At 41.7% G+C, this 14012-nt stretch overlaps 1 protein-coding gene across 5 annotated transcripts in view; it reads right to left on the bottom strand.

The window, feature by feature from the left end:
- Positions 1 to 14012, bottom strand: part of YLPM1 (YLP motif containing 1) — a 36183-nt gene that overhangs the window by 16022 nt on the left and 6149 nt on the right. For 4 of the 5 annotated variants that reach the window (XR_010080565.1, XM_063398996.1, XM_063398997.1 and 1 more), the window contains exons 2-7: positions 12866 to 13102; positions 11763 to 11957; positions 9844 to 10586; positions 5398 to 7713; positions 2942 to 3047; positions 655 to 898 (exon numbers count right to left, since the gene is read on the bottom strand). Coding sequence is in view for 4 of the 5 variants with exons in the window: in XM_063398996.1 (XP_063255066.1) it covers positions 655 to 898; positions 2942 to 3047; positions 5398 to 7713; positions 9844 to 10586; positions 11763 to 11957; positions 12866 to 13102 (3841 nt within the window). In the remaining variant the exon portion in view is untranslated. Of the gene's footprint in view, positions 1 to 654; positions 1136 to 2941; positions 3048 to 5397; positions 7714 to 9843; positions 10587 to 11762; positions 11958 to 12865; positions 13103 to 14012 lie in introns of all 5 variants that reach the window. The other variant, XM_063398995.1, reaches the window with a different exon arrangement.

Raw genomic sequence — 14012 nt, 5'->3', positions numbered from 1 at the left:
GATTTCACTCTTGCCAAAGGAGGGAGATCAATTCTATTTAAAAACTAGTGTTGAATTTTAGCTTTGGTAAGCTCAATAGTAAAAAGCAGAGCCCTCCACTACTTATCTGTTAAACACCTGTAGAGGGTGCATGCCCTTCAGAACCAGACTCTGTCTCTCTTGGCTAGAGGATACCTCACACCCATTATGCAGTATAAAAATAATGCAAACACCAGACACATTCTGCTTTAAATCCTAAGTCACACCTAAGAACTGTAACCATCTGAAGTACCTTCTAGCCCAGTTATTCTTCCATACTCACCTACAAAGGGATCAAGGGAAAGTACAATATCAATCTAAATACAACACATCCTTTTGTGTTTATTAGAAGCACCCATGGCTATACACCATTCATGGAATAGCAGCCATGGAATGCTCACCAACACAAAATAGCTCTTTCTAAAAGCATCAAGAAAAACACTAAACTCAGGGTCATAACTGGTTAAGGGTTAGAGACTCATTATAACTGCACTGCTCAGTATTACATCATTAATGTACACAAGTCTACACACCAACTGCAGAACGTGCATACTTTGCATGACACACTCCTTCCAAAAAAATAGTCAGGAGGACTAATTAGCTCTTTGATACTATCAAATACACTGCAATACCCACCTCGGCCGTGGCCATAATCCACCGTTTGCTGAATGATGGGTGCTTTAGGAACTGGTGGAATTACTGGAGGAAGGGACACTGGTACAGCTGATGGAATGGAGGTGTGGACAGCAGGTACTTTCACAGGTGAGGAGACAGGCGGAGGCATCATTGACTCCTGTTTACACAACTCGTACTCCATATTTGCACCTTTATCCTCATTTGTGTCCCACAGGCCATGGAAAGAGTCCTCATCCCAGTGCTCCTGTTCCACAGCAGAAGGTGATGGTTTTAAAGACTGACCATGACTTGGGATTGTAGTTGGAGTAGAAACTGGAGCATGTGGCCTTGTCATAGGTGTAGTAGGCCTTGCCAATGGGGCACTTGGTCTTGTCACAGGGGTGGGCTGTCTGAACAACACGGGAGGCTTTATAATAACAGCAGGAGAAGGTTTAATAGCTTGGGCTTCTACTGGTGCCTCTGAAGATAGCTGAGAAGAGACCTAGATGCAGAAAGCACTTTTAATGTAGATCTGTAAACTAACCTTCCCTCATCCTCAGTAAGTGCAATGGCAATTGGTAGTCAAATCATACACATTTTCTAGTACCTCCATCAAGGTGCTACAGGTAGGAGGACTATTTTTAAAAACTGGTGGCCTGATTTAATTTTGTGTTTGCTCACAATGCAAAGGCTTAAACACTACTTACTTTCTTCTTCTTCAAAATAACCTTACCAATTTTAGTTCCAGTAGGACTATCTCGGTTCAAAAGTGCCTACTGTTTTATTCCCAAAGACTCCTGCTGTCTGCAAAGATTCCTGCTGTCTGTGTGAAGGCTGAAAATCTGAAAGTAGGGTAGCTTGGTGAGATGCAAAAGGATTGATAAGGCCGGTTTCTTTGTGGAAATCAGTGGAAAAATTCACAGAGAGCAGAAATATCTGGAAAGCCCTTAATAAAATCAGTATCAGAAGAACGTAAGAAATTGGAAGGTCTTGCCTAGTAGAAAATCAAACCAAACCAAATCCTGCATAAACCAAATATCCACAAGAAACCACACTCGTTACAAGACTCTTCAGCATCACAGCAGATGCCAAGTTACAGGCAGCCTTATTAGCAACATGCAATAAAAATTGCAGAATGGTTGTAGATACAAAGCTGAGCTCTGTAATAACAGCTCAAAGTCACAGCAGAAATATCTGGAGATAGGAATTCCAAGAAAAACAAAAGTTGTTTGAGAACCTCTAGGCAGATGAGTGAAGTAGTCCAAGATATAAAATATCAAAACTGAGTAAAGTAAGTTCCTAAAGGCATCAACATACCTCCAGATCTTGGTAGCAAATCAGTTCCATTATTTTACTTTACAGACACTGTAGACAAGGAAAGGTTACCTGGGCAAAAAGAAAACTTGCAGTGCCTCATTCACTGCATAACACCTCTCTGGATGGAGGGACAAAAAAAGGTTGGTCTGGCTGAATGTCAGACCCAGAAGACCTTATGGCTAAATTTACTGGTGTGAGTAACTTTGGGGTTAAGACGTGATGAAGAATAAAGACCGTGCAACAACTCAGATCTCTCCTCCGATACACATTTAACAAAACTGTTTACTCATTCTAGGAAGGATTTATAAACCTATGCTAGCATGACTGCAGAAGTTCAGTTGATTTCTGAATTATCAAAAAAACCCAGATGTAAGCATCTGAGAAGAGTTCCCAGAACTAAACAGGAAATTAAGCAGTAGAGGAGTAGCTGTATCACAACAGGATGGAGGTACACAAGCATAAGTTTCCATGCACTTGATGGTCTTCTAGAAGGTAATAGGAATTCCCAATAAAAACAGCCAACAGAAGCCTAATGCCTGTGCTACACTGAAATCTCTCAATTTCTGACTGATGTATCCTCAAATTTTTCCAACTTCAAAGAGGACATACTCCTGAAGTAGGAAAAGCAGTGCAAGTTGAAAGAACTTAAGCAAGGAAAAGCAGGGTCTTCTAGTGAACCTTACATCTCTGTTTTGGAAGAGCTCACCCTATTTGCACATTATCCCACAGCAATGTGGATTACTGAACCTCATGTGCAACCATCCCTGATGGGTTATCCTTGAAAGACCTGGTGGACTGACTGAGCATAAAATGCTTTGGAAAATTCAAAGAAACTAAGAAGTTGTTTTGCCTCAACAGAAGACAGCTAAGGTTGTAAGGATCGATGGGGAGGCATCCCACAGGGAAATTTGACCATCAGTGTGTAGAACTGGTTCAACATACATAAATACGTAATTACTACTGACATGTTTTCAGTGTAAGATGAATTTACCTGGAAGGCACCTGGCCTTGTGCTTGTGTTCTGTGATCTTGGAGAGTCCTGGGTGGAAATGTCAGGTTTGAACTCCTTCAACTTCTGTAGCTGTTCTTTTTGCTCTCTGCACACGCATCATAAGAAAGTGTTATCAGTCTACAGCTTAAATGAAAAATTAAAGAATGCTCATAGTAAAAACACAATGTTACAATAGCATCAGAGATAATGCTAAAAGAAGAAAAGGACACAGCAGGCTTTACATGGGCAATGCTGTGATTCAGAAATCCCTGTTTCACATCCACCTAACCATGGAGGAATTTAGTGTATTAGCTGCAAGCTTTTTGATCACAAGTTTCCTGAGACATGCAGCTATGCTTTCGTGCTTTGCCAGAACCACTCAATTTGAACAGTACAGAGCAAACCTGGATTTTTATCTTCTGTCAACACCTTCTGCAAGCAAGAAACCCCTTGGAAATGAATACATAAGTGCTCTCAGTTACTCGCTCTCTTCCACATGTAACAAGATTGAGGCCAATAAAGCACATGAGATTCCAACATATAAAGCCCACTGAGTCTAACTTTTGCTTCTTTTGCTTATATATCAAAATGCTATTTAATACACAACCAATACATAGTCTACAGAGCAGAGACAGGTTCAGCTGTGAGTACTACAATCACTGGATTACAAAGTTCTAATGAATATGATTTCCTTTCCCTTCAGTTTTTGTTGGCATTTTTTAATCTAGGTTTTTCAACTGCTAATAACTCTGTGTATTGAAGCAGTTTCTAAATAACAACTGAGAATGGGATCCCTTTGTAACAAGACATAACAGAAACCCCCCTAACTAGTAGTAAGGCATCTGTTCAGTGCTCAGCAGAAGAGGAACTTGGCTCAAAGAAGAGAATCCTCAGCACTTTGTAAACACAAAGAGTAAACTGAGCCCTACACTAGATCATAAATACAGATCAGTCTGCAGCTGAGAGTATGCTGTTTTACACACCAGAAAAGCAAAGCCAGATGAAGGCTTTAGTTTCAGAGAAAGCAGTTATGTACCACACTACTGGTATAACTCTTGGCTCAAAAAATCCCCATAAAAATTAATAAGTAATCTCCATAAAGTTGTTCCTGCAGTTCTAACTTAAATCACCTGTCTATAAGAACCTAATGAGAAGTACTAATGTAACTAATTTTAAGATTACCCTCATATTCTATTTAAAATCAGTATCATGTTTATATTTCCCCTTTTTACTGGCTTTGAAAGATGTATATGTAACTACTTTTTACATTAAACATTTTTGTGACTATGTTTGAACTATTTCAGCCCTAATAAATCAGTCTCATAGTAATTCCCCAACTATGGTCCTTAGCCTAAGTGACTGGCTTGCAGCTAGTCACAATAAACAGCAGAATATATGGCTGGAAACTGAGACAATGGGAAAGTCAGGAAGCTGAAAATAATCTATTACTCCAAACTTTTAGCAAGTACTACTTTATAATACAGATTTCAGAGTTAATAACACTGTTGAATTAATCTATTTGCAGTAAATTATTAAATTACTCAGAATAAAAGTTCTCCCTTTTAAAAAAATTATTTTTCTTGCATTGTGACATGCAACTAAGACCTTCCTATGGGACAGGTGCTCAGCAATCTTACGAATCTGAAAACAAAACAGCCTGAAGAAAAGTGCAAAACATCTCTATCATGAAACAGATCTGGTTGGAATGGATCGACCTCAAAAATCATCTAGCTCCAGCCTCCCTTTCACTAGATTAGGTTGCTGAAACCTTCATACAGCCAAGTCTCTCCTATTACTTATTTCATAATAAACACTTATTAAAGCCTTAGGTAGTCTAGTAGCTGCTTTCTAAAAATGCAGTCTTGATGAACTCTTGCATTCATATCCTCCTAACTGTTATATCACTCCTTTTATGCTGATTCCCAGAACTTAAGATCAACCAAATTTGATAAAATTGTTTACTGACAATACTGGGTTTCAAATGAGGAAGTTCTGTAAAAAAAACCAACCAGTGTTTTAAACCTACCTATGTTTTAAGTTAAAAGTGAGCAATATCCAAAACATTAAATAGGTCTTAAGAATCACATTAATGTAGGTCTGGAGGGGTAAATACTAAAAGGCAATTATCAGTAAACTCATCTGACACCACCAAAAAGACTGAAAAGCAATTATCCACAAGTTGATTTGAGGATAAAAAAAAGATCGGTCAGGTGTTTGGACAGATGTCTTTGTGGAAAGTAACATACAGGGAATACCATATTCAAAGGGAAAATCCTCTACTTAAGAAAAAAGAGTCCATCTAGAAAAGCTGTAATAAAGGTACTCCAAATAACTTGTTCCACATGAGCTCTTACTGTCATGTTGTGGGTTAAAGAAATGAAGCCATTTCTGTGTTGAGTCAAATGGATCCCACAGAATGGGATTCCTATTCAAAATCACAGAACCAGGCAACTCACCGAAGCATTTTGAGCTCCTGAGCAGCCTTCAGAATTATCTCATGCTGTCTTTGGCTTAGGACCATCACTCCTCCCAAGGACTGGTCAGAGTCCAGGTTTGAATCTACTCCCAGCATATCAGAGGAATGTGAAGGTGGAGGAAGGGACGCATCTGTGTGGTCATCCAAAGACCGCAGTCTCTCTCCATCATCTGGATACCACCTATCCGACAACCGTTCTCTCTCCCAGTCAGTCCTTTCAGGAAGGTAGTCTTGCTTCTCCCGCCACGTGTCGTATCTCTCCGGATATTCTCGAATCCTAAGCTCCCCCCTGTCTCGGAGATCTCTGTCATAATGATCTCTGTTCCTATCATCCCTCCACCTATCTTCACGATACCTGTCCAGAGGTGGAAGGGGTGGTAATGGTGGTAGAGGGGGGATATCCAGGTCACGATTTCCCATTTCTCTGTCATCCATAGGTCTCATGTCCCAGTCTCTATCCCATTCTCTGTCTAAATCTTGATCATACATATTTGAGGATCTTCCAGTTCTATCTAGATCTCTCTCTAGTTCCCTTTCTCTTGGCCCTTTCCAGTCATCCCACCAAGAATCTCGTCTGTCATGATCAGATGATAAAGGAGGTAATGGAGGTAAGGGAGACAATGGAGGCAGTGAATGGTGGGATTGCAACCTGTCATCTCTGTCATATGCATCTACAGAATCATCCTGATAATCAGAGTTGTGATCTCTCCAGTACTGTTCTCTTTCCCAGTCATCCAACTGCTCATGTTCCAAAGATGGGTCATTTTGACTGTCTAAAGGAAATTCCTCCTGCATTGTATCATCTTCATGACCCCAAGAACCCCTGAATGTTTCATCTCGATGGTATGGAGGCAATTTGTCAGGGTCATCTCCTAGGTGAATGGGTTTACCCATACTGCCTGTTTCAGATCTTCCTGCTTCCCTCTCATGGCTATCTCCTCTCCTGATGGGACACCTCTCCCGGCTATCTGCCCGCCTGACCAGGTCCCTCTCGCGGCTGCCTGCCCGCCTCATGGGGACCCTCTCGCGGCTGCCTGCCCGCCTGACGGGGACCCTCTCGCGGCTGCCTGCCCGCCGCATGGGCTCCCTCTCTCGGCTGCCTGTCCCTCGCATGGGCTCTCTTTCCCGGCTACAGGCCCGTCTGACAGGGCCTCTCTCCCGGCTCCCAGCCCGTCCCCTATCCCAGCTGCCTGGCCGTCCAGGTGGCTCTCTGTCTCGATTAGAGAATACCCTCTCATGGCTGTCTGATCGTCCACCCAGTCCCCTCTCTCGGTTGCCCGACTGTCCATCTGGCATCCTCTCCCTGCTGCCTGATTGTCCATCTGGCATCCTCTCCCTGCTGCCTGCTCTCCTGAACATTCCCCTGCCATGGATGGATGGCTGCCTAGGCTGCCCTCTGCCTCTGTATACATACCCTCTACCACGGCCATCGTCCATCCTGCCCATTCCCCGGCCATGGCCATCATCCATCCTGCCCATTCCCCAACCACCGTCCATCCTTCCCATTCCCCGGCCACCATCCATCCTTCCCATTCCCCTGCCACGGCCCATTCCCCAGCCACGGCCATCCCCCTGCCCTCTGCCACGGCCCCTTCCTCTGCTTCCTGGTCCCTTTCCTCTATCTTCATGCATAAATGGCCCTTTTCCTCTGCTTTCCGGTCCAGGTAGGCCCTGGGTGCTATCTGAAGCAGTCAACTGGCCATCTGGTGAATCCAAATCCTGATTTCCTGTTACAGGAGATACTGTATTTTGGTTCTGAGTAGGTGGGGTGGGTGCTTTGGACTCTTCTACTTGCTGGTTAGGATCATGTGAACTCCACGTCCACTTTTTAGGAGGGTCTGAACTGGGTTCTTTGACTTCAGGTTTGGATGGTTCCTGCTGAGTGTCTGTCAGGTCCTCATTTGGCTCAACAGGACCTGCACTCTGTGTGTCGGGAGTAGACTCTGTTCTGCTTACAGACTGCTGATCGCCAGCTGTGTCTGTAAAAGGTTCTTTGCTTTCTGACTGTGAGTCTGTCTGTGCCTGCTGCTGCTGCTGTTGCTGTCCCACATGAGGCTTGGGCCCCACTGACCGTGGACCACTAGGTCGGGAACCTTGTCCATGTGATGCATTTGTTGTATAAAATTGTCCTGCTGGTCCTCGAGGGATATAGCCCCACCTACTCGAAGACTGTCCATCTGTATTCTGTCGGTCAAAACGTGACCTGTATCCTTCTGAGCGCTGCGAGTCAAAACGAGGTCCTCTCGGTCTTGAGCCTTCAAATTTGTCATATCCTCTTCCCCGAGGTCCTTCAAATCTACAGATGTCACAACAGAAATTTTATTCAAATGAACATGTCATATTAAAATCCTATAGATTAATTTTACAGAAAATAGAGAACTCATGTCTGAAGTCCAGTTGCTTACATGTTTGGCATTCACAGTTCTACATCATTGGATGAGTCATAAAGGCCAAAGCATGGCTGAAGCTGAACTTTGCAAGGGATGCATGGAGTTCCAAGAACGGCTTCTATAGGTATGTCAGCCAGAAAAGAAAGGTCAGAGAAAGTGTACCCCTTGGACAAACAGGACTGGCAAACTGGTAACAATGCTTGAGGAAAAGATTTGCATACTCAACAACTTTTTTGCCTCAGTCTTCACTAACAACCCTATGCCTCTTGAGTGGATGGACTGCAAGACAGGGACTAGGGGTGCAAAGTCACTCCCACAATGAGAGAGGATCAGGTTCACGATGATCTGAAGAACCTGAATATATGTAAGTCTATGGGACCTGATGAGATACATCCCAGAATACTCAGGGGATTTGCTACTCTACTTGCCAAACCACTCTCCATGGTATCTCGAAAATGGTGACAGTCAGGTGACTGGGAAAATACTGCATCTATTTTTAAAAAGGGTACAAGGATCGACCCTGGAAACTACTGACCTGTGGGTCTCACCTCTGTGCCTGGGAAGATCATTCCAGAAGCTATGCTATGGCACATGGAGGACAGGGAAGTCATTGAAGACAACTAGCATGGCTTCACCAAGGGCAAGTCCTGCCTAACCAACCCAGTGGCTTTCTATGATGGAGTGAATAGTGAATGAAGGAAGAGCTATAGATGTCATCTATCTGGAGTTCTTTAAGGCTTTTGACATGTACCCCCACAACATCCTTCTTTCTAATTGGAAAGAGAGGGATTTGATGGATGGGACTATTTGGTGGATGAGGAACTGGCTAGGTAGTCACAACTAGAGGATAGGGGAGAATGGCTCAATATCCAGACGGAGATCAGTGTCCCTCAGATGACTGGGCTGAGCACTGTTTCATATCTTCATCAATGACAAACACAGCGGCATTGAGTGCACCTTCAGCAAGCTGGCAGAGGACACCAAGCTAAGTGGTGTGGGTGACACGACTGATGGACAGGATGCCACCTAGAGGTGCCTAGAAAAGTTTGAGAAGTAGGCCCAAGGAGCCTCATGTGGCCAAGTACAAGGTCCTGCACCTGGGTGAGGGCAGCCCCTGGCCTCAATATAGAGTGGGCAACAATGGGATGGAGAGCAGCCCTGCCAAGAAGGACTTGGGGGTGCTGGTGGATGAAAAGCTGGACATGAACCAGAAATGTCTGCTCACAGCCCAGAAAGACAACCTGTGCCTATCACTGCATATCACTGAGCTCTAAACCAACACATATAAAAGACAAGCACTAGCAAGTCATGAAAACAGTCTGCTCAGAACTGCACATCCAACAAACCCCAGCAACAGAAACATTTTTTAAAAACTATCAGAAGACAGAAAATTATTCATTTATATAAAGTTCATGTCCATTGCTAACAATTCTCAAATTATTTTTCATGATTGATCACTTTGGAAGCAAAAAGAAGAGAAATAACCACAAAGATATTATTACAAAGTCTAGCAGGGTGTGCAAGGACAGAAACAATTGAACAGAACACCATTGTCCTTTGATTCAGCAGACATCACACCAACCCATCTCCAACTAATGAGCAGACAGAACAGATGTCGTTTTTGCACCCTGATATCATGTATCAAAGAAAAACGTTCAAAAAACAAGATCTTGGATTAAATTATACAGCAGTAAAATCAGCATAAGACATCAAATAATTACAAGAGCTTTTTTTTTTTTTCCAAAGCAGGAGCACTGTGTCTCTGCAAATGAAAAGGGGCAGCATTCCCAAGCACTTTACCAAAAAAAGAAAATGCAACCTAGTCTAGATTATGCTCAGGACAGAGAGATCTATATATCCTTGCTTTAAAAATATAAATACAGAGACCATGGTGTACATATATTAAAAACAAAACCTCCACTGACCAAACACACGCTTCATACAACCTCAGAAAGATTTGAGAATCTTTCTCAAGATTACAGGATCTGAAAATCTTGTAGCCTGGAATATGTATAAATCAACAAAAACATTCTTACCTAGGGCCTCTAGGGCCTTCAAAACGTGCCGATCTGGGAGGATCTGGAAGCAGTCCACCTGACCTCACCGGTTTATCCTGCACAATAGGTGTGTGTGTCGAAGACACTGCAGAAGTGCCTTTCAGTTCCCCACACTGTTGTTCAGATGAAATATTTACAGTTTGTTTACTAAGATGACCTTGAGACTTCCCGTGGTCAGATGAGCCAAAGGATGAACCTCCTTGAGAATGATAAGGTGAATAGCTTGTTGAACCAGCTGGTTTTGATGCATAGGTACCAGGGGTAGGAAGGAGGGCTGGCCTTGGTGTTTCAGTAGCTTGACTGCTTTGAGAACTGGATCCTGAAGGGACAGAGGAATTGGATGATTGAGAAACAGAAGGGAGAGGCGGGGGGACCTGTGGAGGTGTAGTTGAAGGTAAAGTTGGAGGCATAATAGGAATGCCACCTTGACCAGTTTGGGAATACGGAATAAATGGAGGTGGCAGCGAAACATTTGCAGGATATTGATTCTTCAGATTTTGGAGTGAGGTCACTTTTTCCTGCAGATGCGACTGAGTGACCTTCATCTGTTCATCCCATGCTTTCCACTGTTTCTCATACTCTTGAAGCTGGTCTTTGTGAGGGTAGGTTTGAAGCTGATGCTGCCACTGTTGGTTCATTGATCGCTCCCAATCTTTATGAAGCTGCTGGAACTGCTTTTGCTGTGCCTCATAATGTCGCAGTTGCATGTCCACTGACATTGTCTGCAATGAGATGACAAGAACAGGTTCAAAATACCTTAGATAGTCAGTTACTCTCAGAACCACGTAGTTCAGTATCACTTGTAATATCACAATTTCTGATGACTTGGCCGCGAGCTTGAGGAAGAACTACATCAAAACAAAAGCAAAAACCAACAGTGACATCTAAAGACATTGTGAAAATTTACATATTTTATGACTATATATTATATCTATGTATAGAAGACTTCAACAGGATAGCTGAAGAAACCAATAATCTGTATAAACTGTATTATTACTGGATCCTAACAATAGCTAAAGCCCAAATCAATCTTCACATACATATACTATTTGACTATTTCTCAAGGTTTCAGTTTTTGCTATTAACCTGTTCAGAATTGCCTCAGCTGTCTGCAATTATTCTTCTCTAAGACTTTGCCAGATCTTATTTGCACAAATGAAGCTTCTTTCAAGGAGTTCTGTCTTTCATTATGTGAGGATATCATAATACTCATGGCTTGATCTTGCCTGAGATTTTTAATGTTTACCCAAAGAGATTAAAAAAAAACAAAACCGCAGACAGCCCAACCTGCAAAGAAATGCTTAATGTATGAACTCTACCAACCCAGTAAAAGCTGACTCAACTCTCTAATGCAGTAATCAACTTCTACTTAAAAGCCTAAAGCTTAAAATACTGGTTTCAACTGAATGGTTGAATTAAAAATAATGTGAGATAGTGATTGTCTTAATTACATTTACTGTCTATTTTTGGCATCTACGTTAACCTTGTAAATATTTATTTTGGTAAAAATGAGCAACTTCCAAACTACTCTGTGCAATCATCTGTTTACCTGACCCTTCTGAATTGTTTCTCCAGTGGCAAAACATTCAAAGCTGAGTAAATTCAATACTGTGTTCAGCTTTGCTCCTGTATTACCTAGGTATATCTGAAAAATCTTATGACAAGTGTAAAGTCTTGGATTTCTCATCCTACAGAAGCTTCATCACCATCTGTAAATGCTTTTTTTCATTCTGAAGTTGAGTTACAGTAGGGAAAATGGATATAAACTTCTACCCAACCAGAAAAAGTAGCCAGACAAATGAGCCAACCATCCCAAATTATTCAACTACACATTTTTCAGTGGACTGAATGCTGGGTCACCCAGGATGTATATCAAACACCACCTCCTTAGTACTCACCTCTAAGTGTGGAGGCTGTTGCATGATTTGTTGATACTGCTGTACTATCTGCTGCAGCTGAGCATGCTTCTGCATTATTCTCTGATATTGAAACCCAACCCGGTGATGGGGGTGCTGCTGCCATTGAGCTGCTGCTGCTTGCAGTTGCTGCAATCTCAAATCCTCCTCAGGGTCATCAGCAGGTTCAATATTGAGCTACAGAAAAAGGCAAATACTATAAATAAATGAAAGTTGTTTCCATCAGAAAAAAAAGTACAGTTTGTCACTACACATTTTACAGGAACTTTCTCACTGTTCCTTTACTTTATTACTCTATTTCAGTGTTCCAGACACTCACAGCTTCTGGAAGCCTGGTTTTTATCCCACCTTTCCTTAATGTGAACACATGTTTTCTTAATATGAACAGCCTAATCTAAAGGCTAGGCTGATGGCAATTAGATTATTCCTATATAAAGACACTACCTGCAGGAGAGATTAATGAAAATCTGTTATCTGTCACTCACAGCAAATGTAATGAGAAACAGTGGTTTTTCATGATGATATAAAGTAACTCCAAGTGCATTATTTTTGCCACTTTGTAGGAACCTGCACGATGTAAGTTATAGTAGAGCACATAGTGTTCAAACATTAATCATGATCTCCATCTATTATACAGCAGCTGTAACTGAACATGTTGACAAAAAAACCTCTGTGCAAAACTCTTAGCTTTCAGATCCACCCTAATATACAGAGAGAAGGGAAGCCAAAATTCCCAAACTTCCAGAGAGAAATCAGGAAATAGTGTCTTAAACATAGCATTCCTTAACTACCTGATTTTGCACTTCGATATCATGAGGCATTCTCACAGACAAAGATGACAACGTTGTGGAAGGTGCAGGGCAGTCAGCTCAGACTTGCTTGGTGCACGTGTGGGTGAATATGTCATTTTATAAACAAGAAGTGTATTTTCTAATTGGTGCAGCTTTAGAAATTTTTTTTTAAGACTGCTTCACAACATTTAGTTATTTTTACAAAGCATACAAGAGAGTTTGATGGCATTGATTTTCCTGGGGTTTTGGCTCGTCTAGGACAGAAATGGAGTGGCATCACTTTACAAAGCTTACCTGAGTTTCAGTGGATTTAAGAGAAGACTCGTCTTCTTTGGATGCTGGAGGCAGGGATTCATTAAGAGGAGGAGGTTCAGACTGGGGAGTTGAAGCACTCATTTTCCCTTCTTCAGACTTTGCTCTCTGCTCATCCTTCACTACTGGACTTTTCATCTGCTGCTGTCCCTGAGCATGGGCTTTTGCCCTTTGCTGCAGGCTAAGCAGGTGCTGCTGGTACCAGTACTGCTGCTGTTCCTGTAATAGATGTACATTTTTTAAGACAGTTTTCACAAGAAAAACAATAGAAAATCATTAATGATAATCATTAGAATCATACTGTAGGAAAGTTTATAAAACTGTTTTGAGGAAAAACTCACTTCTTCAGTAGCAGTATTACAATGGATGTCAGAAGACCAAATCAAATTTCAGAAACCACTATGTGATGCACAGAACCCACAACAGAATTTACTTTTTACCCCAACAAGTTTACTATTCTATAACTACAGCAAACAATACTAACAAAAATCTGGAGCACAGGCAATAATGAGCAAAATTACTACAGACATGCTGTAAGTACCATATTTATTTGCTTTAGAGCTTTTTATATCTAAGAACGAGTACAGTAAAAAGAAGAAAATGTACAGAAGAGATGAAGAAGATGAACAGAGAACATAGACATCAAACAGACTGGAAATGACAGCTGAGGCATTGTGAAGATGCTTGAACAAAGCTATGGAAAGTAAAAAGAATAATCAAAACCAGGATATAGTGAAGATTACATATCATCTGAATTCTCATTAATCCTGATTTATTCAATACCTGAAGAGGGAAGTGGGTATGGTTGCACCCAAAAAAATGATACATTTAAGAAATAAGCTTTCAGTTTAAATATTTCAAGGTAGAATTAAGAGTACTCAAGGCAGATGACAGAAGCTTCAAAAAGTAAGCTGCCACTAAGATAAAGAACAAAAGACTAAAGATAAATGTCTCAACACTTAAGTAGTAGTAGTGTCTTAAAGAGACCTGAACAAGAACCAACAGTCCTGTATCTATTCCAGTATGAGAAATACCAGGCATCAAATGAATAGAAAGATATCTGCGGGAGGCTGCTCTTCACCTGACATGGTCTTGTGCCACCAGAGTCCCTACTAGAGACCTCTCTAAG

This window comes from Prinia subflava, chromosome 5 (assembly GCF_021018805.1).
Source record: "Prinia subflava isolate CZ2003 ecotype Zambia chromosome 5, Cam_Psub_1.2, whole genome shotgun sequence".
Taxonomy (NCBI): domain Eukaryota; kingdom Metazoa; phylum Chordata; class Aves; order Passeriformes; family Cisticolidae; genus Prinia; species Prinia subflava.
This window is presented reverse-complemented; position numbering and strand designations above follow the sequence as displayed.